At 41.1% G+C, this 23284-nt stretch overlaps 1 protein-coding gene across 1 annotated transcript; it reads right to left on the minus strand.

Annotated features, from left to right (window-relative positions):
* Positions 1-121: 121 nt before the first annotated feature.
* Positions 122-21520, minus strand: tnfrsfa (tumor necrosis factor receptor superfamily, member a). The gene is made up of 10 exons (XM_063478113.1): positions 21237-21520; positions 10385-10568; positions 8729-8860; positions 4922-5033; positions 4664-4794; positions 4466-4564; positions 4331-4377; positions 3178-3453; positions 3047-3083; positions 122-2468 (listed from the first exon to the last, which is right to left on the minus strand). The coding sequence occupies exons 1-10, from the start codon at positions 21267-21269 to the stop codon at positions 2167-2169; spliced, it is 1353 nt and encodes a 450-aa protein (XP_063334183.1). The 5' UTR covers positions 21270-21520; the 3' UTR covers positions 122-2166.
* Between the last annotated feature and the right edge of the window lie 1764 nt (positions 21521-23284).

Consider the following 23284-nt stretch of genomic DNA (forward strand, 5'->3'; position numbering starts at 1 on the left):
TTACACAATCAATGAATGACTCATAATGAAAAAAACAAACAAACAAAAAAAAAAACCATGCAGATCCCCGAAAGCCACACTGAGCCATTGCTGTAAAAAAACAATGAAAACCTCATTTCAATGTCTGTACAAAACATTTATTTGAAATAGACATAAAAACAGCTTTGATGTATTTGCATCATTCATATCTGAAATCCACGACGAGCAAACAATAACTAAGGAGACATGGCTTAATGGAAATCATGAACAGAAGAGTTTTTTTATACAAGTAAAAGGAAGTTATGTGAACAGCTTAGGAATTGCAATGAAATATGTAAAACCACAGAAATATTACAAAAACATGATTTGTCTAAGTAAACAAAACATGCACTGAAGCCTATTCACTGCTATACAACACCAGGAAAGGCTAAGGGGGATTAAAAAATGAACTAAAATGCTATCAGGTGAAAAAACTGGATCCAAATGGAGCATGAAAAGGGCGTACAGGGTCCCTAGAAATTGATGCAGGCTGTATTTTCATTGTCTTTCAGTAGATGGCAGTGCCAGCACTGTAGCATCATTCTTTAGCAACAATATATAACTCTGTAACTCTTTTCTTTATACATGAGGAACTGCAGAAAAATGGGCGAAACAAAATCTAGTTAAAAATAGTTTTTTTTTTATCCTCAATAACTTCATACGTCACTATATTCATTTTAGTCTGTTAATATAGTTGCATATATACATATATATAGTTTGTGAGACTTCTATGCTCTCTACACATATACATGCGAGAAAATTGGGGGGGAGGCGTCTTCTTTTTGAATCCAGAAAAGGTTTCCTTCATCTTGTCTGAATCTAAGTGAGACAAAACAATCCGTACCTGCACCCTGCGTCACTGCTGATATGAAGGGACTATTTGGTCAGTCGGCTCACTCAAAGTCCAATTTGAAAAGACGCATTCAGCGTTGGGCATCACGGAAGCTTCGACAACGTGCCCAACGCGGCCTCAGTGGAAGAAATGGCACCGAATCACTGACACGCCCGCAGCCGAACGGATTCTAAGAAAACACTACGAGCTGAAACTACAACCTGAAACATTTGTTTTCAGTCATTTTGCCCTGGTGCTACAAACCCCGACAGCACTAATACTGCGTGTGTATTCCAGGGGTCACTTTGGCAATGGCATTAAACAATAAGAGATAACTATTTATTTATTACAATAAATATATCAATAAATAAAATGACCTTTTGAAATTCTCCAAGTTACAAGGACACACTTTTTTTTTTACTAAGCTACTCATCGTCGTCCCAGCAGAAAGAGCTGGTGAAATTCCTTCTTCAGTGTCGTGTGTGAGTAGTAACACTGAACAGGACTGAATGACAACGAGGACGGCTATTTCTGATGTGACCAGGTCGTAGAAAACAATAACAAAATCGCATACAAAAAGACACCTAAGTAAATGTAGGTATTCAGACAGCGCAGCAAAGGTCAAGCTTGTGATTAGTAAGGATGCAAGTTAACCTTTGTTATAACAAACGGAGGCTATCTTCCAATCATTAGTCGGAAAAGTGTTCATGGACTAATATACAGAAGTTGAAATCAGCACAACTGACAGAGCGAGACTTTTTTGCTTTAAATCCTACATGTGCCTGAGGTCAGTGCATCGATGAGGCACAGTATTTGTGACATAGCTAATGCCACTCCTACAAACCAGTGTATATATCCTTGTCTCGCGCTAGTGTGTTAGCATCCGGGCGGATGACCAGCACAAAGCCAGAAACGTCTTAGCTTTCAGTACTTGGCTACGCTTCTCTACAGCTTAAACCATGCAGCCGCAGCGCCTGCGGAAGATGACAACTTCATGTTCTTGTGCTCTTTTAAAAAAAAAAAAAAAAATTACAAATTGTCACACCAGGCTTTTTGTTTCCATGGTTACGCTTCAGCATTTGGCAAGAGGTTAGCATCCTCGGACCGTTCATCAATACAGCTCGACTTTCCCCTTTTTTGCTTTTATCTTTTTTTTCTTTTTTTTTTTTTAAACTACTGGCTTTTGAATACGTGGCCGATCAGCCACAAAAGAGGTAAGCCTGTTCATGAGACACAGCGTCCACCGGCAGTGTCTGTGTGCTTTCTTTTTGTATTAAGTACTTCGTGTTTACTTCATTTGAAGTCCCCGCTGCTTTTCAGGGCGTGTCTGCGTGTTTGTAGTAGCCCCTTCGGAGGGCTTCGGAGGCGATGCTCTCGGCTGAACGTCGCTGGTCCATAGTCAGCAAAGTGTCTAGCAGGTCGTTGATGTCGGCTCGGAGTCCCTGCCTCTGCATCCAGTTCTTCAGCAGTTCATACACTTTATCGCTGGAAGTGCCGCTCTCCGCAAGCCGAATGTGGTTGTCACTGACTCCAATCATTCTGAAGAACTTGTTGTGGATCCGCACGTCCAAGTACTCGTCGAACAAATCGAAGCTCTTCCTCAGGGATTTTTCAGACCCTTTTGGGAAAAAAAACAAAACAAAACACACATATGAAGACAGGGAAGAATTTAGACTGTGAAAACAGAAAGCCGCAATGTGTAAAATGCATGTGCATCTTGTTATTTTACAGACTGTTCCTAACAGACTGTGAACACTAGCGTGCAAATCATAACAGTATAGGCATTGTTCCAACAAAAGGAACAAGCAGCAAGTTTCAATACATTTTCTGTCAGGGGAGGCATGTATAATACTATTAACAGAGGATCAAACATATCAGTTAAGCCGTGTCCTCTTTAATTCACCATGAGAACAAAACAACAGTAAAAAAGGCCGCATGTTCCGAAGCCCTAGAGGCTCAGATATGGCCTGACTATCATGAGATTATTAATCTATCAAGCAGCAAAGATGAGATCTGGAGGAGATTTTGTGACTTCCCTTTGGATTGCCATGAACAGCATTAAACTGTACTGTTTTTGTGTAAAGCTGTCTGGCTCTTAGGGTAAATCAAGTGGGAAAAGAGCTCTGTGAAAATGTTTCTTAAAGTGGATACCCCCCTTCCCCCCTCCACACACACAAGATTCTGTGTGAATCTTACCTTGTAGTGGCACCAGTCGACATCGCAGAGGATCATCCTGCAACACGAGACAAAATAGAAAGCTTAAGGCGCGATGAAAATTTTAAAATACAGTGTGACCCATTTGAGATCATTCTGATTCTACTCCTCACCAGATCTGCAGGCAGCTGTCTGAAGGTAGCGGGGCTCTGGTGTGGGGTGTTGGAAACCGCCGTGGGAAGGGCTGACAGGCTAGTTTGAGAGGAACTAGTGGTGTTGGGCAAGCTGTCCCCTAATCCTCGGTCTTCATCTTCGAGGGGCGGGGAGGCCTTGGTCATCCCAGCTTGGGTCTCCTGCAGGAGCGGCCTTGAGTCTGGGCGGGACTCCTCGCCCTCCAGACCCGCGTTTTGATCATTCTGTCGCTCCTCTGCTGTGGCTCCACTCTCATCCTGAGCAGAAAAAAGGAAGTGTATAGAAAACGTGAACACAACAATGGCATATGTTGTCCAAACAGTGTAATAAATGGACTGGAGGAGTTGAAGATTGACACATCAAAGTTTTGATTAGTGGATGAAAAGCTCCACTGGTTTTTAAGGAACTCCAATAAATGCTTTAAATCTCATTTCACTGACAGACACAGGGTGTACTATCGTATCATCAAATCTCCTTACATGAGGAGTGCCTCAGGGGTCCATGCTTGGCCCAGGCTTTATCATGCCATAATACTAATAATAATGTCTCATTTTACTTTTCCATGTGTGTGTTCTGTAGATAGATTTCACTGACAGAATTACCCCCCCCCCCCAATCTTTGATAAGTATTGTGAAGTGAAAATCTGCTAATGTGAAACACTTAGGTTTTTTCAAGATAAAACCTTTCTATGAAAACATACAAAACAGTGTTAAACCATTTTTCTCTTTTTTCTTCACTGACTTTAACACACAAGTCATGCTTTTATTTTATGTCTATTTGATTACTTTATTGTTGTTATTATTCAGGTGTCAGCCTGTCTTTACTTTCTTGACTGGAAATGGTCCAAAACACCCCCTCGCGCTCTTAACAGGCACTTATAAGAGAGATCAACTACGTTAGCTTTTCCTTGTTGGCTCCCATTCAGTTTTAGAATTGATTTCAATATTTTTTTGTGTGTTTTTAAGTCACTGAGTGGAGTGGCACCACTTTAACTCCCTGATCTTGTAACCTGCCCTATTCACGCAAGATCACTGAGCAGATCCATCTGCTTTTTCTTCTTTCAGCAGCACAGCACTTTGTTCAATGTCCATTTGAAATGGCTTGAAACATGTAAAATAACGACAAACAACTTACAATGGGAATCTTGACAATTTCACTGGACTCGCAGTGGAGCTTCAAGCCTATTTTGGAAGCAAGAAAATAGCATTAGGAACACATCTGATGAGCAAAACATTAACTGCAGACGCACATTACTTGATATCAACTCACATGGTATTTCACATGAACGCTGCTTGAAAATGAACCACCACAGAGCCAGTGCGATAACGATGATGATAACGATGGCCAGGAAAATGCACAGAGGTACAACTGAAAAAAACAAATGACACGAACACAAAAAATTTAATTTAAGCAACGATAGCTAAAAAACTTTCAGCAGCAGAATCTGAAACTGATAGTGAAACTTACCGATGCTCGTCGGAGGATCCGACGTGGGCGAAAGTGACGGAGTGATTCGTGTGGGGGACAGAGGGCGTTTTCGGCACACTGTGTTAGAAAATGGTGTGCACTTTTTTACCTCCTCCTCATGAGGTTTACACCTGCAATTTTAAAGCACAGAAACATTTTCAGTAACAGTAAAACAGAGTCCCAAATTTTGACTGTAGGGTAGACGCAGACGCAAAAACAATCCAGAATAATTTCAGGAAACAGGTAAGTGACACTCACTTGGCACAGCGCTTGCAGACTTCGCAGGCCTGGTCCGGAACACAGAAGGTATTCGGTTTGCACTGGCACTTGGTGTCTGCAGTTGTGGTGCAGGAAGCAATTTCCTCCTGATCTGTGGACAGTTAGGAAAGTTGTGAGACAAAGAGGTTTCTGTAGCACCTTTCAGAACAAAGTCAAAAAGTGCCTAACAGGACACGATGGGAAACAAACAGCTAAAAAAAAAACAATTAAAAAAAGAAATTCAAGACATGGCATCATGTCTACTGAGAAGGTGCAAAAGCAGGCACGACAGCAGATGGCTGCTTTTATTAAGCAAAGCTCAACTCTGAATGTTGCCTCAAACTGCGTAAACAGCTACAGACTTTAACAAGTGAACTTCTAAAAAAACGTATTCCCACGACCATCAGCATGCATTACATGACGGAACAAATAGAAGACCTTCAACTAATTTGTTGGACACTGGCAATTATGTGGCAATCTTTTGCAAAAAAAAAAAAAAAAAAAAAAAGATATGTTAGATAATTAGGTTTCCAATTTTATCTCCCTCTGAGACACATTTTGCTTCACTTTAACGGGATAATAAGGAACGGAGAATCTGCCACGGTTCATTTCTTAAAATGAGACCTAAATAGACGGTAGCCCTGGCCTTTAAGATACGATCAAAATTAATAACAAGCCAGCGGTCCAACTCCACAGGACGCCCTTTCATATAAAATCTCATGTTCATGCTTGCCAGTTAAAGAAAAATGGCTTTGTTAGGTTGGTTTGCAAAATGTGTGCACACTGTCTTTCACACTAACCTTCCTATCATTTTATACAGGCGATTAAGCTCATTCTATAGCAAGCTATAGAATACAGATCTACTGTACAATATTAAGCCCCTTGAGGCGACTGCTGTCGTGATTTGACGCTATATAAATAAAATTGAATTTAATTGAATTACTAGTTTGGACCCTCTTTTGCTTTCAGAACTGACTTAATTCTTCATGGCATCAATTTAAGAAGGTGCTGGAAAGATTTCTCTGAGATTTTGGTCCATGTTGACATGACCGCATGACACAGTTACTGCAGAAACCCCCGTTTAATGATTGTAATGAGTCCTTGTTTGAGCTACCCTTACTTTCCAATCAGCTCGATGTAATCTGACAATGCAGGTTTGCATTGGGATTTCTTATTTTTTGGGCCCATCCTAGTTATGGTTGAGTGGGAAAAATCACATCAGATCAGCAGTTTCTGAAATACTCCAATCAGCTTTGTCTGGCAGTAACAACCATGTCATGTTTAAAGTCACATAGATTTCATTTTTTCCCCCATTTTGATGCTCACTTTGACCTTCAGCAGGTCTTATTGACCGCGTCCACATGCCTAAATGCACCAAGTTGCTGTCGTCGATGAGTCGATGGCTCAATGCAACAACTTGGATTGTAGCCTGTGTGCTTCATGTATTTTTTTCCCTTTACGCAAGACAAGTTGGAAAAGTAAAGCTCTGTGTCAAGGTTTGGATTTCCAAACCAACAAACAGCTTTTTTGTATTTTCAGCATTTCTCTGATTAGAGTCTGAACACAAACAGGCTGCTATTTTAGTTTAGTACATCTACTCCTACTTATTCCAAGTATGTGTGACAACAGGCTTCACTGTTATTATATTAATGACATGTAACAATCAAAATGAAATTACAATTTTCCAATACAGAGCGACACGGGTTCTGTTTCATTCCTTTCTAAAGGCAGGGCACGAAAAAGACACTGGTAGGATATCATTCGCTGCACGCTTGTTAAACACTAAACCCCACGGCACACTAGAAGCTTTGATTCTGGCAGAGCACACAAATATTTAAAAGGGATTAACTGTGAAATTATGTTGCAAAAAAAGAACTATCAAACATTTTTACGGTCTTAACCTTTTCCTGTTAAAGAAGAGAAGTTTTAAAATGAGCTGAAATACAAAAGCAGCTTAAAATGGCGAAAATTTATCTGTGTTTCTTGTTGGAGTGAAGTGTCGTAATTGCACAAAGAATGACACTACTATCAGCATTCGGCTTGGCTGTGAAGGCCCAACTGCGCAACCAAAACAAGGGATTAAAAAGCCCGTCTATTGCCACTTTACCAAAACTGACTTTGTTGCACTTTAAACAAGTTGGTGACGGGGATTTAATCTGCTCCGTTTTCTAAGTATGGCTGATTTGACACTTTATATGTGGCTGACAACATAGCATTCGCTGTCGCTGTGGCTAATTTCTACATACAACATCAATGGTGTTGTAGTACCTCGGCATAGTGACAGATCATCACATACAAAGGAGATACGAGGAGATATTCCAAGCCTAAAATAGACCAAGAGGCTGATGATGGAGGAACCTGCTGGGATTTCTTGATTTTGGTTAATTCATTAAACTGGCAGGTGATTTGTGCAAGTCTGCGCCACAAAGTCAGATGGAGACATGGGTGTGACTTTTAATGACTATTAAAAGCTTACCTTACAAAGGGAAGGGTCAGGGACACATGGCCATTTACTATAAATTATAAAACGGTGCAAAAATGTGACCATTTAAGGCATTTTTTGCCAGTAGAGGATGCTTGGCCCTATAAAAAAAGTTTGACAACCCCTGGTTTAAACGATTGCATAACATCTTTTACTTGTGAGATAACTTTTACAGACAAAACACCAAACTGCGGCCTCCGCTCCAAGCAACTTAAGTTCCATCTTACTCCATAAATGATTCACTAAACCAACAGCAGCCTTATCAATATGAAATATTTTCCGACCAGGAAGTTCTAAAGTGTTCCAGATAACACCGCAGCTCATTTTAAGTACAAGTAGTCCAACAATAGGCATCTTTTTAAAATTTCATTCACATTTCCTTTGGCGTGTTCCTTTTAATTGTTACATGGTCATAAATAAGTTAAAACTAGAGCAAAACAAACCCACCCACACCCACACATATTAAAAAACTCTCCTAAAACCGCAATGAATGAGCACAAAGCACATCCTATGTAACAGAAGTCTCTTTTCTGCAGCTCCTGCCTTTCATTGGACACAAAGACAGCAGTGTGGGAGACAATGAGATGCAGCCACACCCAGCTCAGTCAGGTAAGACAGACACACAGGCAAATCTCCTGAGACGTGGAACACGCTCACATTCAGCCTACGAAAACAAAAACAACAAAGACACGCCCTGCCACTTGGTGTAACATCATAAGATCACATTGTCATGAGTGGCTCTGAAAGGCGGGGGCGCAGACAAAAAGGTATTAAATTTCCTAAAATGATATATCCGACCAACTGGATTACAGAACACTCGACTTTTATGTTTGTTTTAAGGTAAAAAAAACCCTTCTGTATTTATTTATAACCTCAGATTTATTGTCAGTACTCAGATTTGACTATTCCATTTCCTGGTACCCAACCTGACGTCATGGCTGTGTGCAGCTGCTGATAAACATGTCTTAGATAAGCAGATAAATGGTCAAGCAAATGATTAGTAAAATGTCTCAGTCAATAATAGTTGAGTATTTTGTGATATTTACAGGTACATACAGACATATATATGCCTGTGTTGGTGTTGTTCCTATACCATCATAATAATGTTGGCCCAGGATCAATATTGTAGTCGACCAATAACATTGTCTAAGCATTCAGTATTATAATACTGCAATTAATATTACGAAATTTTTACATTATGTAAAACATCTATGTGTGGAAAACAGTGTAGACCTAAAAACCAATCTATACACAAAGTATACTTATAGTCTATATACAAGTAATGACCTCACTATTGATTTATCAGGGGAGGAGAGTTTCATTACCTGAGCGGCAGTGAGTACACGGCAAGCAGCGGAACATCCCGTTGTTGTGCTCTGTGTGGGTCTGTCCATGTTCACATGAAAGACAGATCCCGAGTTCTAGGTCTCTTTCACAGGGCTGATGCACATATGTTCCTGCAAATAAAGGAGAAAACCATCACATAACTAGCTCAAAACATAAATGCTTTGCACGCCCATATAAAGAGCATATTTAATATGTGAATGCCAACTTTTAGTGACGCGCTGCGTTTCCTGCCGACGTCAGAGCAGAGCAAAGCAACGCGTTAGGTTCATAAAGCTGCAAACCAAAGGAGGCATCGTCTTAGAAAAAAAACCAAAAAGAGCTTGACCCATGCCGCAGGGACTGATTATCACTATTTTACATTTCTGCATCATTTTTTCCTGGAATTCGGAGGAGAACAGATTTGCTGAACTGCAGCGAATCAAGTCGATCTCCTTTACTCGCAGACTGTCACGCTTTGCAGTTTTAGACTCGATTCACGCACGCTGTGAGTACGACCACTTGATTCTCATGTGTCTTCAGGATTTGTCTGATGCACAAATGAAAAAACAAAAACAAAACAAAAAAAACAAAACAAAAAAAACAGTAGGAGGAAAAAAATCAATTAAAAAAAAATGTAAAAAACATCTCTGGTTGGACTTTCTAAGCATCCAGTAAATAAAGCAGTTGTATTGTGCTTAGGCTTAGAGACAGTGCAGTTCGTTTTACCCACACTTAACTGGATCCAAAATTAATTTTTGATTTAAAAAAAAGCTATTTGCCTCGTAAATAAAAGTTTATACTGACAAGAAGAAGCAGAAAGCTATCATTTCACACCATTAAATGGTTACTGTGGCTTTAAAACATGTGGTAACAGCTGAGCAACTGGGATAAAGAGGAGAAAACACAATAATGCATGAGGGAGGAACATCACACATTACTGAACCAAACGCAAGCAAGCCAAACAGTATCAAACAATGAGGACCTCTCATTACTATATTAATTAACTGTGAACTGATAATCTGTTAACTCTTACGTCAAAGTGGCAGGCAGTGATGATTAAATTTGTAGCTTTTTCACAAGTAATCATTTGTGAGTCTCTAACTCATGTAAAAGAAAAAAAACTGGAGTTGATCGAATATTTAAAAAAAGGCATTTCTTAGAATCCACTGTGGCAAATAAAATAATTCAATTAGTCAGCAGAACCATGCAGTGCTTGTATCTCAACTAAACGCTCAGACTTAAAAAGAAACAAAAAAACAACAACAAAAAAAACAGCTTTATTGAATTTTTTTCATAATAAATTAAAAGGATTAGTGCTTTTAAGGACTACAGCTTTAAAAATAACCTCTGCGTCACACCCCGCACATTTCACTTCACGTTTTGCTTCACTCTCATCTGCTGAGACGGAGCGCTTTCTGCTCCTGGCCATCGCACATTCTTTCCAGATCAGGCTGGGGGAATATTTTAAAAACTAGTTTGGGAAAAAATTCAGCTTATGGCTTTGACATTTACCTTGAGTTAGAAACAAAAACAAAGAAGACACCATGCCAATCTAAACGTTGGCTACAAACTGCCCTCGTGTCAGTTTGTCTTATGTTTGTATCATTTTTGTAGATATAGTGACGCGGGAGTGTAACTCCTCTTATCCGCCTTACCAGCATTGCAATTGAGGCAGCAGAGTCCCTGGTGCAAGTACTGTTCATTCTCCACGCAGGATTTGTGTAGTCGAAGTGTTCGGTTTACGTATGCTTCATTGGACCACTGAGCTGCTGGAGGTTCTGCTGCACGACACACAACCCAGATGAAGAGTGCTGCCACCTTCACCTGCATCGTCAAGGTCTGGGAGACAAACAGGGAGGAAGAAGAAAAGATAAGATTTGGTTTATTTTTGTGCATCCACAGTAGGCCGACTAACCCGCAATCAAACTCATAATATAAAGGAAAGCAAAGAGGAGAATCTATCTTCATAGGAAACCTTGTGTGAGCAATCTACATCTTAATTTGAACCATCTGATCTGAACATCTGCCGTGGGAAAGCAATTAAGGGAGCTGTGCAGCCGGTCAGAACTAGAAGCAACACAAACTCGTGTGTGCAGGATGCAGAGCTACACGCTAACTACATGCAGCGCAACAGGCAGCCAAACTTAATTAGGCCTTGATCTGGTTTTCCTCTAGTTCAAAAAAAAGGGAGGAAAAAAAAAGGCAGAGAATCTGCTTCCTCTGCTGTGGATGTAAAAGACAGAGTTTGATATGGTATCTTAACTAACAGCAGCATGATGCCCATATCAAATGCGGGTTCAGAACTCCATTCATGGGCTGGATAATAACAGGCTTGTATAGGTGGGGTACTGAGAAGAATACAGCCGAAACACTTTAGTGCGGCCCCCGGGCGCTGGTGTTTATTCACACGCTTTTCACCGTGTCAACGTGAGAAGGCCCCATTCACTGGCAAACAACACACTTTAGTGCCTCTACTTCAAATGACCCACATTCTTAAAGCCAGACTCTTTGAATGCCGGGACATGCGACACCGACATGAAGCGCCTCGAATGCAACACGACACCTCGTGGGTAAATGAAAGTCCTAGATTTGGAGGTTTTGTCTTCTCCCATGTGCACACCCCCACAACCACCCCACCCCGACCTCTGTTAAAGCAGGAGAGAGAATATGGGACAGGTTGGGTGGAAAGGGCTGAGTAGTGAAAGGGGGGGGAGCAGAAACTGTAGACAGCAGGTTGAAGATGGGATGTTCTACAGGGAATAGGCACACTAAAAAGGACAGTGTGGGAGAATGAGGGGAATAAAGGCTGAGAGCACATAGGCAGAGGTAGAGAAAGAGGAACAGGCTGGGGAAGAGACCGACTCCTGACGCTAGACTTGACTCTCTGGAGGGCCGCCATGCCTTGTTGTTCAAAGGAACTTTCCTCCCTCTCTCTTTCCCTCTGCCTTTTCCCTTCTTCCTCTCCCTCTGCTCACGTCAGACTTTCCAAAGACGCTGAGAAGCAGACGTGGAGTTACAGACGGCCGGCAGAGCAGTCACAATCACACCATTTACATCTATCCAAACATTCTGGGGAACGGGGGAGGCAGAAGAGAGAGGGAGAGAAAGTGAGAGGGGGGGAAACTAACAGCTTGCATGACACAGGGTGAGTCTTTAGTCTTGAATATACTGTGTGTAAGACTGTGGGGTGGGTGGGGATGTGGAGAGACGTGGAATTGGGGAAAGAGTAAGGCCGTTTGAAACGACGAGAGAGAGAAATCTGTGCACAAGCGCACGCTACAGACAAAAACAGTGGAAAGAAAACAGGAAACTAAAGAAATGAAAGAGCTGCGCTAAAGGTAATCTTATACCCCACAACGCAGGCACGGACTGTGAAGCTGTGCTCAGTATTCAGGAATATCTTTAATAGAGTGTCTTTACAGAGCACAGCCCATCAAAGGGTGCCTCTCTGACAGTAAACATGAACGGACAGTGCTGATATTACATCATTTCCAGGCTTTGTTCGTTTCAAGGCCTGCGATTCCAAACACTCCCAGGTGCAGCCGTTCTCAGTAGCTAACCTGTTATGATCGGCAAGGTTGTGACAAGAAAAGATGCAACATTTCTTTTTTTAAACTGTTGACTCTGCCATTTTATTTAATTTCACAGTCCAAACAAATGTCTTGCTTCTTTGTCTTACTGGTCTGATCGCAGTTGCGTAAAACTGAGAAAATAGCTAACTCTTACACTGAAGTAGCTCTAACAAATACATTTATTCACTGATTGTTGCTCAGCAAACCATAAAGGGTTTAAATGATGGAATCAAAAATATAATCTTTTTCTCTAAAGTTGGATCTATGGCCCTGCATTGGTGCAATTGTGGGGTTTCAGATAATACAGAAGCTGCTAACATGCACTTACAGTACATGCGCAGTCCCAATAGTGATGGTGCAGTACGTCAGTCAAATATTGACTGGTTTAAAAGTTAGCTTTACCAGGAAAGGAAACCACAGTGGAGTTCACCATGAGGAGGAAGAAATGCATAAAGGAACATCAAATACCAAAAAAAAAGCACAAACAATGGCTGCAGTTTTTAGTGTTTAACACTCTTTTTTTAGTCCACACTACAAAGATGTTCTTGTCTATTATGACTGCTATCTTCTCTGCTGCAAGCTAAAGGACCGACAACAACACAAACGCATAACTTTCATAGCAACCCAAGTGACAGCAGAAAGCTCCAACATGCAAACATGGGCCTACAGAGCGCTGCACCTACAGGGCTACAAACGCAGCACCATGAGTCTTGTGGTATTTCTTGAACACAGCCTTGCTTGCACACAAGGGAAAGAAACAAGGCCACGCGTCCACACTAATATCCTAAGGCTTCTGAACTACGCTGGCACAAATGTAGAGCATATACAAACACTATGAGCAGCCACAATGTGGCTTGGTTTAACCTCCAAACCAAGTGAGGAGGAATAGTGGAGTGACCGTAACCTCAGCGTAGCAAGCCCTCCAAACCCTCCAATTCCTGGAAACACTCCAACTTCAGCAGAAGTGGCCAAGTCCTTCTCTCTCCCCTGCCAAATGAGAGAGCTTGGCTACAGATAATTTGCTAAAACAGTGTCCTATTGTTATACAGTCTGCATGTATGATAAGTTAATACTCTGCATGGGTGGATGCAAGTTAAACTAATAAGTTGCAATACAATAATAAGGGACTTTCTGTGCATCGACAACAGGAGCAACACTCCACTTCCTCTAAACACCCGGGTTCCTCCAAATTGCCTTGGCACAAACTCTGCACATGCCATGTACACTGAGAATGCGTTTGTGACTAAATGACAGGACATCCTTTCAGTTTTGACCCAGGTTATCAATGGGCCATTTAGATGGTTGTGATCACCCTGTATTCCTGAGGAAATTACAGTAAGCCCCTTTATTAAAGAAATAAAGATGGGCAGAAACAGAAAATGCGAGGGTCTCTCTCTCGCCCTGTCTCTCACGCAGACATGCACAATACGTACAAACAAACTAAGATAGCGTCTTCATTTCATATCGGACAGATGATTTCAATCATAGCCAACTGATAAGCAAAGACATCATGCACCTCATTATAGTCCTGCATCTAGAGCAGGACCTGATTTTCCATATCATGCTTTTCTTATTAGAAAATAAATTTCTTTCATCAATTAAGGGACAGCTTGGACCCTGCACAGCTGTCGTCACACTACATGTGCACAAAATACGGCTGACGAGGAAAAGAGTTGAGATTAAAAAGCACAGTTATGTTGTTACTCATAATATACACACCTTTAACTTAGCCGCCTACACTTTTCTTTGGTGTAGTCTAAAGGAAACCAGTTGTAGTTGTCACTTTATATCCCTTCAATCGATAGTTGATTTTTTTACAGTAACTTGCACTGATTTGTTGCTCTTATCTGCTTTTTCTCCTTGCACTTGGACAGTTAACTCTCAGATCGAGTCCATTGCACTTCTTCCAAGCACTTTGCAACTTGTTCTCTATTGTGTGCCTTTCTCTTGTTTTGTATATATTTCTCCTGTTTGCCATTTATTTCTACTGTCCTTCTATTTCTATTTTATTCCTGCACAGTTGGTGTGAAGCACCCACAATTTCGTTGTTCATGTACAATGACAATAAAGGGTTATTCTGATCGATCTGATAGCGACCTAATCATCTGATTGGATTTTAGACGCTCAGCAGCTGGAGGCTCTGAGCAACTAAGTAAACCAACACTGATTATCAACCACCACTCCTTTATTTCCATGTTGAATGCAGGAATTTACTCATTTCACCCTGACAACGTTTGAAAACTTCAGCACGCGACAGCCGAGGCTCTGCAGCACGTCAAAATTGACTCAAACATTAATTTAATTTCATATTTCAACACGTGGCTTCTTCTGCCCTTTACCATCATTCACTACTTAACAAGCCACAATAACTGATCTCTTGTTCATTGTGTTATTGTAGTATCCAGATACATGTTACTTACATAATTACATGTGCATTTTTGAAATTTAATCAAATTAATTAAATTTTAATTAAAACATGCATTTTAAAAAAAATCAAACATATATCATAGTTAAAAAACTTAACTTTACTCCATTTACCACAAAGAATATCAGTGAGCAGTCAGATTTATGATGATTCAACTACTTCTGATTGGGTTTTTTTCCCCAATTTATTCAAATTAAGTGACTAATTTTCCTAGCTCTGTAGCTCTGTGGTTGGTTTCAATATGACTGCAAAACAAAAAAAACAAACAAATAAAAAAAACCCAAAAACAAAAAAATGGGGTTAAGAGTTCAAGGTAACCGCTTCACTGTCTTGTATGTTTTAAACATATTTCTGAAGGAATAATGTATTACAGTGGTGACCAAACCGGCCAAAAGATCATATGACAATTTTTTGGGGGATAGAATCACAATTTTCCCCACAGATTTAGCTGAACTCATGAGATCACATGATTAGCTGTGCATAGGGTTGCCTTACTAAAAAGCTTGTCACTTTGGCTCAAGGCTTAAGAGGACAAAGCTCCAGCTAGACTTGGAGCACAACATGGCGCATGTTTCGCCTTGTTGTTCTATATGGTGCGACTGTTGCTGGAGTGTTGACCTCTTAAGACTTTTTCCATCTGCTCAATTAACTTTGGAAGGAGTAAAATGTGTGCCAGAGACCTACTTCTGCTTTAGCTTCAGGCTTATTTTTGGCTCTGATTCCTGTCTGAACATTCTGACTGGAAGTGGAGGTCTCTGCATGTAGCGCGTTGCTTGTAGCTTTGTCCGTCAGTTGCCCTGCGATGCACCTCTACTGCGTCTAGAGCGCTGTCCTTACCGTATCACGAGTTGCACTTTTGTTTAGTTCATGCAGAAGAACTTGAAAAATGCTTTTATTTAGTTAATGGCGATGAACTCAAAAACATGTGATCTACCAGATCAAGATGTGAGATTGTGTAATTCATGATGTTTGGTGTTACTCTGTCATCACGTAGTCATTTAAGAACTGAAATATTGATTTCTTTTGTAATGTCATGAGTATATAATTGATAATTATCACTCAAAATATGTTTAATGTGATTTCATTTCCTAATTCAAGATGAAACTTCACGTATACTCTGTCCTAAATTAAACTTTATTTAATATGTTTTACATGTTACAATGAGGGGTTCTGGGTCTTAATGAAACTGTTTTGTATTGTACAGTTCAAATCCCCCAGGACTGACCTTGACATGACAGTGAACGCTTTGTGCAGATAAATCCTGGCATTGCCTGGAGAAAGGGGGTTGATCATGCACAACTTTGCTTGAGTGATAAATTACGCTGACATTTTGGGTTAGATTATGAAGACAAGTACAGCCCAGCTTCTGTCAGGAGAAATAAGTCTGACACTCGCTGCATGCCTGTAAATAAATTCAAAGTTCAGCCAAGCTCGCACACATTCATCATTATAAAGCTGAATGATAGAAAATGAAGAGAATGGCTCCCGTGTCAGTGCAGTACAGTTAAGAACAAGAAGGCGCTAACAGTTTCAAAACCACATTGTTAGGCCGCATACGCACTGCACGCACACACACACACACATATAATATAGCACACAAGCACACATACAGTGCATGTGTGGGGAGCGTGTGAAAAGCGGCTGCCCCCTCCTCTCAGGGAGCACAGGAAGCTCGAGACAATACAGAGGCTTCATGCAGGGTTCAGCTCCAAACTTCCCTGCACAGCAGCCTGCCTTAGAGCAGGCCCAGCACCCGATTAGACCCACAGCATATCCGCTAGGCTGGATATTTATAACTCAGGGAAGCTGCAGCTCCATAGCACGAATTCTTGAGTTTCCTTAGGAGGTGCGCTCCACTGATTAGATGAGGGTGACAGTGTGTCACAAGCAGGTTTGGTGACATTTACCAGGGGGAAAAAGAAAAAAAAAGAAAAAGAGAAAGAACGATGATCCGCGATGACGACAGCTGTATTGAATTTCCTGAGAGACTCTTGACCACAAGTTGTCGAAATTACTGATACCCTGACGTTGATGTTTACCGCAAAAGAATGGCTGCATTGTTTTGATGAGTGAAACAAAGTGGGTTGCTGAAAGTTCAAAAGGTTCCACGCAGTTGTAAGCAGGTGCAGCGTGGCGCTTTTTTAGTTTTTCGTTCGAATGATTTTTGTTGTGAGGTTGAGGTGGTCTCGGTGGGCTGTAAAGGTTGACGTGTACTCCACGTCATTGTGACTCATACAGAACGTTATGGACATCCAATTTGAATGTCAATCCACAAATCATATTTGTGTGCTGCCGGGCTATTAACTTGGCCTTTTCAAATCGTGATTAAGCCTGTCACAGGGAAGCTGAGCGGTGAATCACAAGACAACTCCTGCAGGGAGGGAATAAAAAAAAGAGCAAAGAAAGGATGACTAACAGATTTAAGAATGAGCAGGAATCCATCACCTCACTTTAAAGACAATCACATTAGCTTCACTAAAGCTCATCTTTGTGTAAAAGGAAGGGGGGCAGTTTGAAGTGCTGGCAGTTTATAGAGTTCTCTATAAACACACCGCTGCAAAAAATGTAGAATATGTGACTGGTGTAGCGGGTCAACAAGGACTTAAGTGACCATCAATGGCTGGAATTTGCACCAGATTTATGTCTTTGTAAACAGACTTCCATTTTCTAGACAAAGGTTGAGCTTGTTCCGAGACTCAACACTTTTATTATAATCTGCTCATTCATTCCAGGAGAGCAGGAAATCAGAAGATATAGCACCGCTGCAAAACCTTTTCCTGATCTGGCATCATGGTATGTCAGGTTTGAAAGGTGCCTTTAGGCCATGACTGTACTTTTGACTACGTTAATCGATTATTTCGACTATTAAGGAAAGGAAATCATGGAATAATTCAATAATCAAAAGGAATGCTGTCAGCTGATATCAACCTTGATATTGGCATATCGGCAAACAAGATCAAAATCACTTCGCCCTGGCTAAATGCTCAAAGGCGTTGAAATTAAAATATGATCGACATTAAATACACAGCAAATTCTGAAGTAAAGAAATAGCAACAGAACCATAGTAAACAAATTCAAATTCAAAAATAATTAGTGTAAAATATTTTAACACGAGACCAACAGTGGCACTGTTAAAAAATAGAATAGTGCACAATGATTCTTTATACTTGGTGGAAGCCGAAAATTGAAAATAAAAGTATAGCAATTTTCGAGCTTTAGTTAAACCAGTACAAAACCAAAAGGAATCACTGATCAGTAATACCAAACTGTCCGTCACGCCACAGAAGCTAGGATCAGGGACCACGTGGAGCTTTGTGTAAAAAGTGACTGAAACAAGCAATAAAACAGTGGAGGAGTAACTGCACGACTGAGTTATCCATAATGAAAATTCCAAATTTGTGTTAGCAACATTTGGAGAGAGACACATCACAGTGCTGTTTTTACTTCATGATGTTCTTGTATATATGAACAGTTACTTATGTGCCATGTGCTCATACAACACACTCTACTCTTTTAGCTATTTTAAGCTATGTTCTCACTTGAACTCCAGACAGTTATTAGAATCAGATGAGGACATTGCCTTTTCTAGCCCAGGGGTCCCCAATCCCAGTCCATGAGGGCCGGTGTCCTTCAGGTTTTAGATCTCACCCTGGGTCAACACACCTGAATCACGTGATTAGTTCATTACCAGGCCTCTGGAGAACTTCAAGACATGTTGAGAAGGTAATTTATCCATTTAAATCAGCTGTGATGGATCAAGGACACATCTAAAACCTGCAGGGACACCGGCCCTCGTGGACTGGGATTGGGGACCCCTGACATAGCCTTTTCCAGGGTTATCCTTACTAATGAAACACTGTGTTTTGTTTTGACTGCCTCCGTAGATGACACAGGTTATCCATAATAAAACTTTGTCTCTGTGCATTCATTGGACCATTACATGTGCTATTCTCAAATAGGCATGACTAAATATCACATGGATATGGTGGCAAATAGCGGCCTGTCCCTGAGCCTGGTTCTGCTGGAGGTTTCGTCCTGTTAAAAAAAAAAGAGTTTTTCTTTCCCACCGTCACCAAGTGCGTGCTCGTCTGATTGCTGGGTTTTTCTCTGTATTATTGTAGGGTCTATTGTAGGGATCTGTGGTCGTGATTTCTTGCTATATAAATAAAAATTAACTGTTTTAATGGGCACCTATATCAGGTAAAGTCTAGAAACAGGCTTCTATGTCCACAACAATCCTTCGTAGCGCTTTCTGACATGGAAAAGAGTGACTTCCAGTAAAGATTACCTTTTAGCACTCACAATGTGACACAGGGTTAGCCAAAGGAATGTTTTCCATGTATGAAAGATGTAATTAGTAGCCAACATATCAGAATGAAACTAGATGAGGTTATTCTGTTTATCTTGATAGTTGGGATGTTTGACGCGGAGTAAATTATCTCCACTTATTTCAATTCGTGACCATTCAGACGTGAGCGGTGACTCGCCTCTGTTGGTATGCATTACGTGGGTAGGCAGCACCTGAACAGGTGGCACTCCCTCCATGAGTCAGCGAGCCCTTTGATAAGAGTAGGGTGATTCACCTTAGCAACAGCAGGTCCACACATGATAATCAATACAATACAATAAAACATCCTGGGCTCTCTGAAGAGCCCACATAAAAAGGCACAGACACCACCTGGTATCAGACACTGAGTTGCGCTGCATTGCATCATTCGGCCTCTCTACAGCTTCTCTAAGCCACAGGCATGGTTATAACTGTTCACATGGTCACTGAGCAGAGCGGCAATAAGCAGTGGCTACAGTATTAGGAACACTAGCGTTGCCGACCACTGCTTGTCCCCAGTGTCATAGTTTGGCCTCCGCTTGTCCCAGATGCCTGTCCTGCCTTGTCTGTGTAGTCCACAGAGACGGAGAGGACTATTTCCTGTGTGAACCAACACCCAGACACACAGTAAACAATCACAGATAAAAATCTAGTGTACATTTGCATGGGCATGACAATTCTAAGAAGTAAATTGATGCCACTAATATCAGCAAATCTGTATACTCAAGACAGGAAGTTTACTGGACGGCCAGGCACGTACACTCGGGCAATTTGGAGGGGTGCGTGTGTGTGTGTGTGTGTGTGTAGGGGGGGATTAGAGAGGTGGGGAAGAGGAGATGGGGAGGGGCTGAAGTTTCCTCATAGTCCCTTAGCAACAAGGCCTGCTGGCGAGGCCTCCAGAATGTACTGTGGTTTACAAAAGAGATAAACATTGACTTTGCCACCCGGAGAAGTAAATCGGATTTCAGTAATGGAACACTGCATGACTTAAAACGCAGATCAGACAACGGGGAAAACAAACACTGGAGCTCCAGGCCCATCAGAAGATATTACATTTACTTTTAAACAGCTCCATTTACAGTGAGCAGAGCCACAGTGGGCATGTGTGATGAAATGCCACTGACAAACGCCACTACCCTCATCAGCCAAACAAGATGCCAACGCTTGATTTGTTCCGTCATTAGGAACTCATATCATTTTCCACATCTTATCTCATGTAGCGTTATCCTGGTGTAATCCAGTAAACTGTGTGAGAAAGGAAGTAGATCTCCTCTAATTCAAATGCGTATTTTGCATTAATCAAAGTACTTTTAATGCACGACAAAGGCTTCCAGTCTGCTCACAGTGCTTGTAGTATACGCGGCACAGTTGGAAAAAACAACAGGGGAGGAATGAAAAGACGTCTCTGTGAAGGTCTGAGTGGAATAAACTTTAAGAGAGAAATAGCTGAGAGTTGTTATGGACTAACTGGTAAGGTGAATTCTTAGCTTTCTGATTACACATTCAGTCATGCTTCTCACATTCTACACAATTTGATTTAAAGCTCGTTTGAGGCAGCAGGCCCACGGCCGCACAGCGCTCATTAACAGCGGCTAGAGGGCCAGCTACATCCGCTGTGACAGACCGAGAGCCGTCATATGCTGAATGTCTGAGGAGTGTGACCGCATGATGTCCAACACAGATGGTGGCTGTAGTGTTGGAAGAGAGAGGGGGGCGAGTGAGTGAATGATCCAGCACATGCACTGAAGAGAGCAGAGACACAAAAACCAACGTATTTCTGCATTTTCTCCAGAAATAAACACTTTAATTATTAACAACAATAAACACAGTGTCGCTTCCTGTGTCTGGGACAATGCACGGACTTGTTTCATCTTCAAGTTCACAGGCCTGGACGTGATTTCAGCTTCCACGACACTCTTATCTTTGTCCGCTCTTTACTTTAACTTAATGAGACAGAAGCCTTTTTTAAAAAAAAAATATATATATATATACACTTTTAGATTATAAACGTTTAGATTATCCGAGCGGCAGCTTGAATTAAGAGGCTATTTTGGTAAATGATTTTTATAGAAGCTATCAAGTTAGGAGCGTTAATGAATCAACAATCCACGGGTCACACGCAAATAGAGTGGTACACATTCAACAAAGAGCGTATTTAGAAAGCAAGTGTCGTGTTTACTTACATGAAGTTTCCCGACCACCGGATCGAAGTTCATCTCGGGAACTTCGCGTTGAGAGACAATCCCAGAGAGCTGGAAAGTCGCTTTACAAAACCCAAACTACTCTGAAGTCTTTAAAAAACCCCACACATACAGCGAAAAAGAAAACACTGACACGAGTTCGACCTACGCTCGCTCCTTCGCCCGGTTTCTTTCATGAGTTTAACTCTTTTTTTTTTTTCTTTTAGTGTTCAAACTTTACGGATTTTTCCTGAGAGAGGAGAAACAGACACGGTCTGAGCACCAGCGAGGAGCTTTTCCTTTTTTTCATGCTTCGAGCACTTCGCGTGACGTCAGACTGCGAGCCAATCACAACCCGTCCCCTAGAATAATAATGAAGGAGGAAATTGCGAAGCTTTGCAAAGCAAAGTAAAACAGCAACATTTTAACGCATTTCACTACGTTACTCGCTGAAGACCGTGTGTTGTGACTGGGTGAAGTGTGTAACACTGTTCCATGCAAGCAGAGGGGGTTTCTTAGAAGTCTGCAAATCATCACGCCACGAGACTTTGATCAGCGTGTAGTGGTAACGCACTCCAGCTACATTAACCTGTATGTAATGTGTAACTTACTAGTAACAACCGGCTAATGTGCAACAAGTTGGAACTCAAGTGAAGAAATGAGTGATCCCAAAGTGTGACACCCTCCATGCGTGCAGAGCACTGAAGTGGACTCGCTCTTACTTCTGATGATTAATCAGCAGGTCTATTAAAGGTCTATTAAACATACAGTTTAACGGTTGTTTACAAAAAGATCATATGCATTGTCACATGGAAATTTTACTAGTAATTAGTTATTTGCAGATCATAATAGGATAGGGACTCAACGCTTGGAAAAGTTATGGAACGCTGAAGAAAACATCTGGTGGAATTCCCCCCCCCCCCAACTAATTAGTAAAATGACTGGGAATAAAAAGAGCATACCACAGAGGATGAATCTTTGAGAAGTAAAGCTGGGGAGGGGTTAACCAAAAGACTTTGCCAGCAAATAGTTTATTCTTACTCACCTCTTTTTGCCATGTGTGCATACACCACTTTGCATTTAATTGTTGGTTATTATTAAACTCTTGATGTCTTTCATAGTGTGCCTTTAATCCTGCACACGCAGCCCCCCACCAGCCTGGTTCTTCCTGTTAAAAGGGAGCTTTTCCTTCCCACTGTTGCCAACTGCATGCTTACGGGGGTCATCTGATTGGTGCTTTATACCTTACAATATAAAGCACTTTGAGGCGACTGTTGTTTGGCTGCTATATAAGTAAAATCAAACTGAACTGTATTAAACTGAAATAGTTTTGTGGCAATTTTTGTCATGTAAAGTCAACCATAAGATTTAGAGAATGAAAAGAAATCCTTGTATGCGAGGGAAAAGGCTGAAAAGCAGACCTGCATAGCTCTGGGTGACTCTGCAGTAGAAAGTCCTGCATGGGCTCAGGAACAGTGGTGAAAATGAACAAATGCTGCGTCCGAGAATGCAAATTAGAACTCTGCAATATAAGAAGAGAAATAACACACATTAAGTTAGCTCAAGAAGAGCTGGAGCCTTCTCTAAGCATCTTATTTTAAGTAGGCTGATGTGGAAAACTGTCCTGTGGACTGTGAAAATTTGAAATAGTTTTTAGATATCATGGACATTGCTTCCTCTGGACAATCAGGGTTTTTTTTTATCAGCTTGCAGTTTAAAAGCAAGCATTTGTGAGGCAGTAAGGAAATATAGGCAAAGATAAGGTAAAGGAAACATTAATACGGAGTTAATGCGAAATGATACATACAGGTTTTGTAGCAGCATATGCTATTATCCATCATCTTTCTCAAAGACGGCTTGCTCATTTCAGCTAGACAATACCAAAGCATGTTCTGCATGATGGACGGGACTCAAAGAACCCCGCTGCCTTCCTGAGAACATTTGGCACGTAATAAAATAAAGATGATCTTAGCGGTCTGAAAAACAGCAGCACGAGCAATCATAGAATAAATGAAGTTAACAAAATACTTTTTTTTTTCAGAACTATGTCA

The sequence above is a fragment of the Pelmatolapia mariae genome, linkage group LG7 (genome assembly GCF_036321145.2).
Source record: "Pelmatolapia mariae isolate MD_Pm_ZW linkage group LG7, Pm_UMD_F_2, whole genome shotgun sequence".
NCBI lineage: Eukaryota > Metazoa > Chordata > Actinopteri > Cichliformes > Cichlidae > Pelmatolapia > Pelmatolapia mariae.

Excerpts from the sequence above, each read along its gene's own strand:
- tnfrsfa (XM_063478113.1), bottom strand. The coding sequence starts at position 21,269 with ATGAACTTCGATCCGGTGGTCGGGAAACTTCAT. Across the intron at positions 10,569-21,236 it reads CGGTGGTCGGGAAACTTCAT|ACCTTGACGATGCAGGTGAA; the intron begins GTAAGTAAACAC and ends TTTGTCTCCCAG. Across the intron at positions 3,454-4,330 it reads AAATTGTCAAGATTCCCATT|GATGAGAGTGGAGCCACAGC; the intron begins GTAAGTTGTTTG and ends TTTTCTGCTCAG.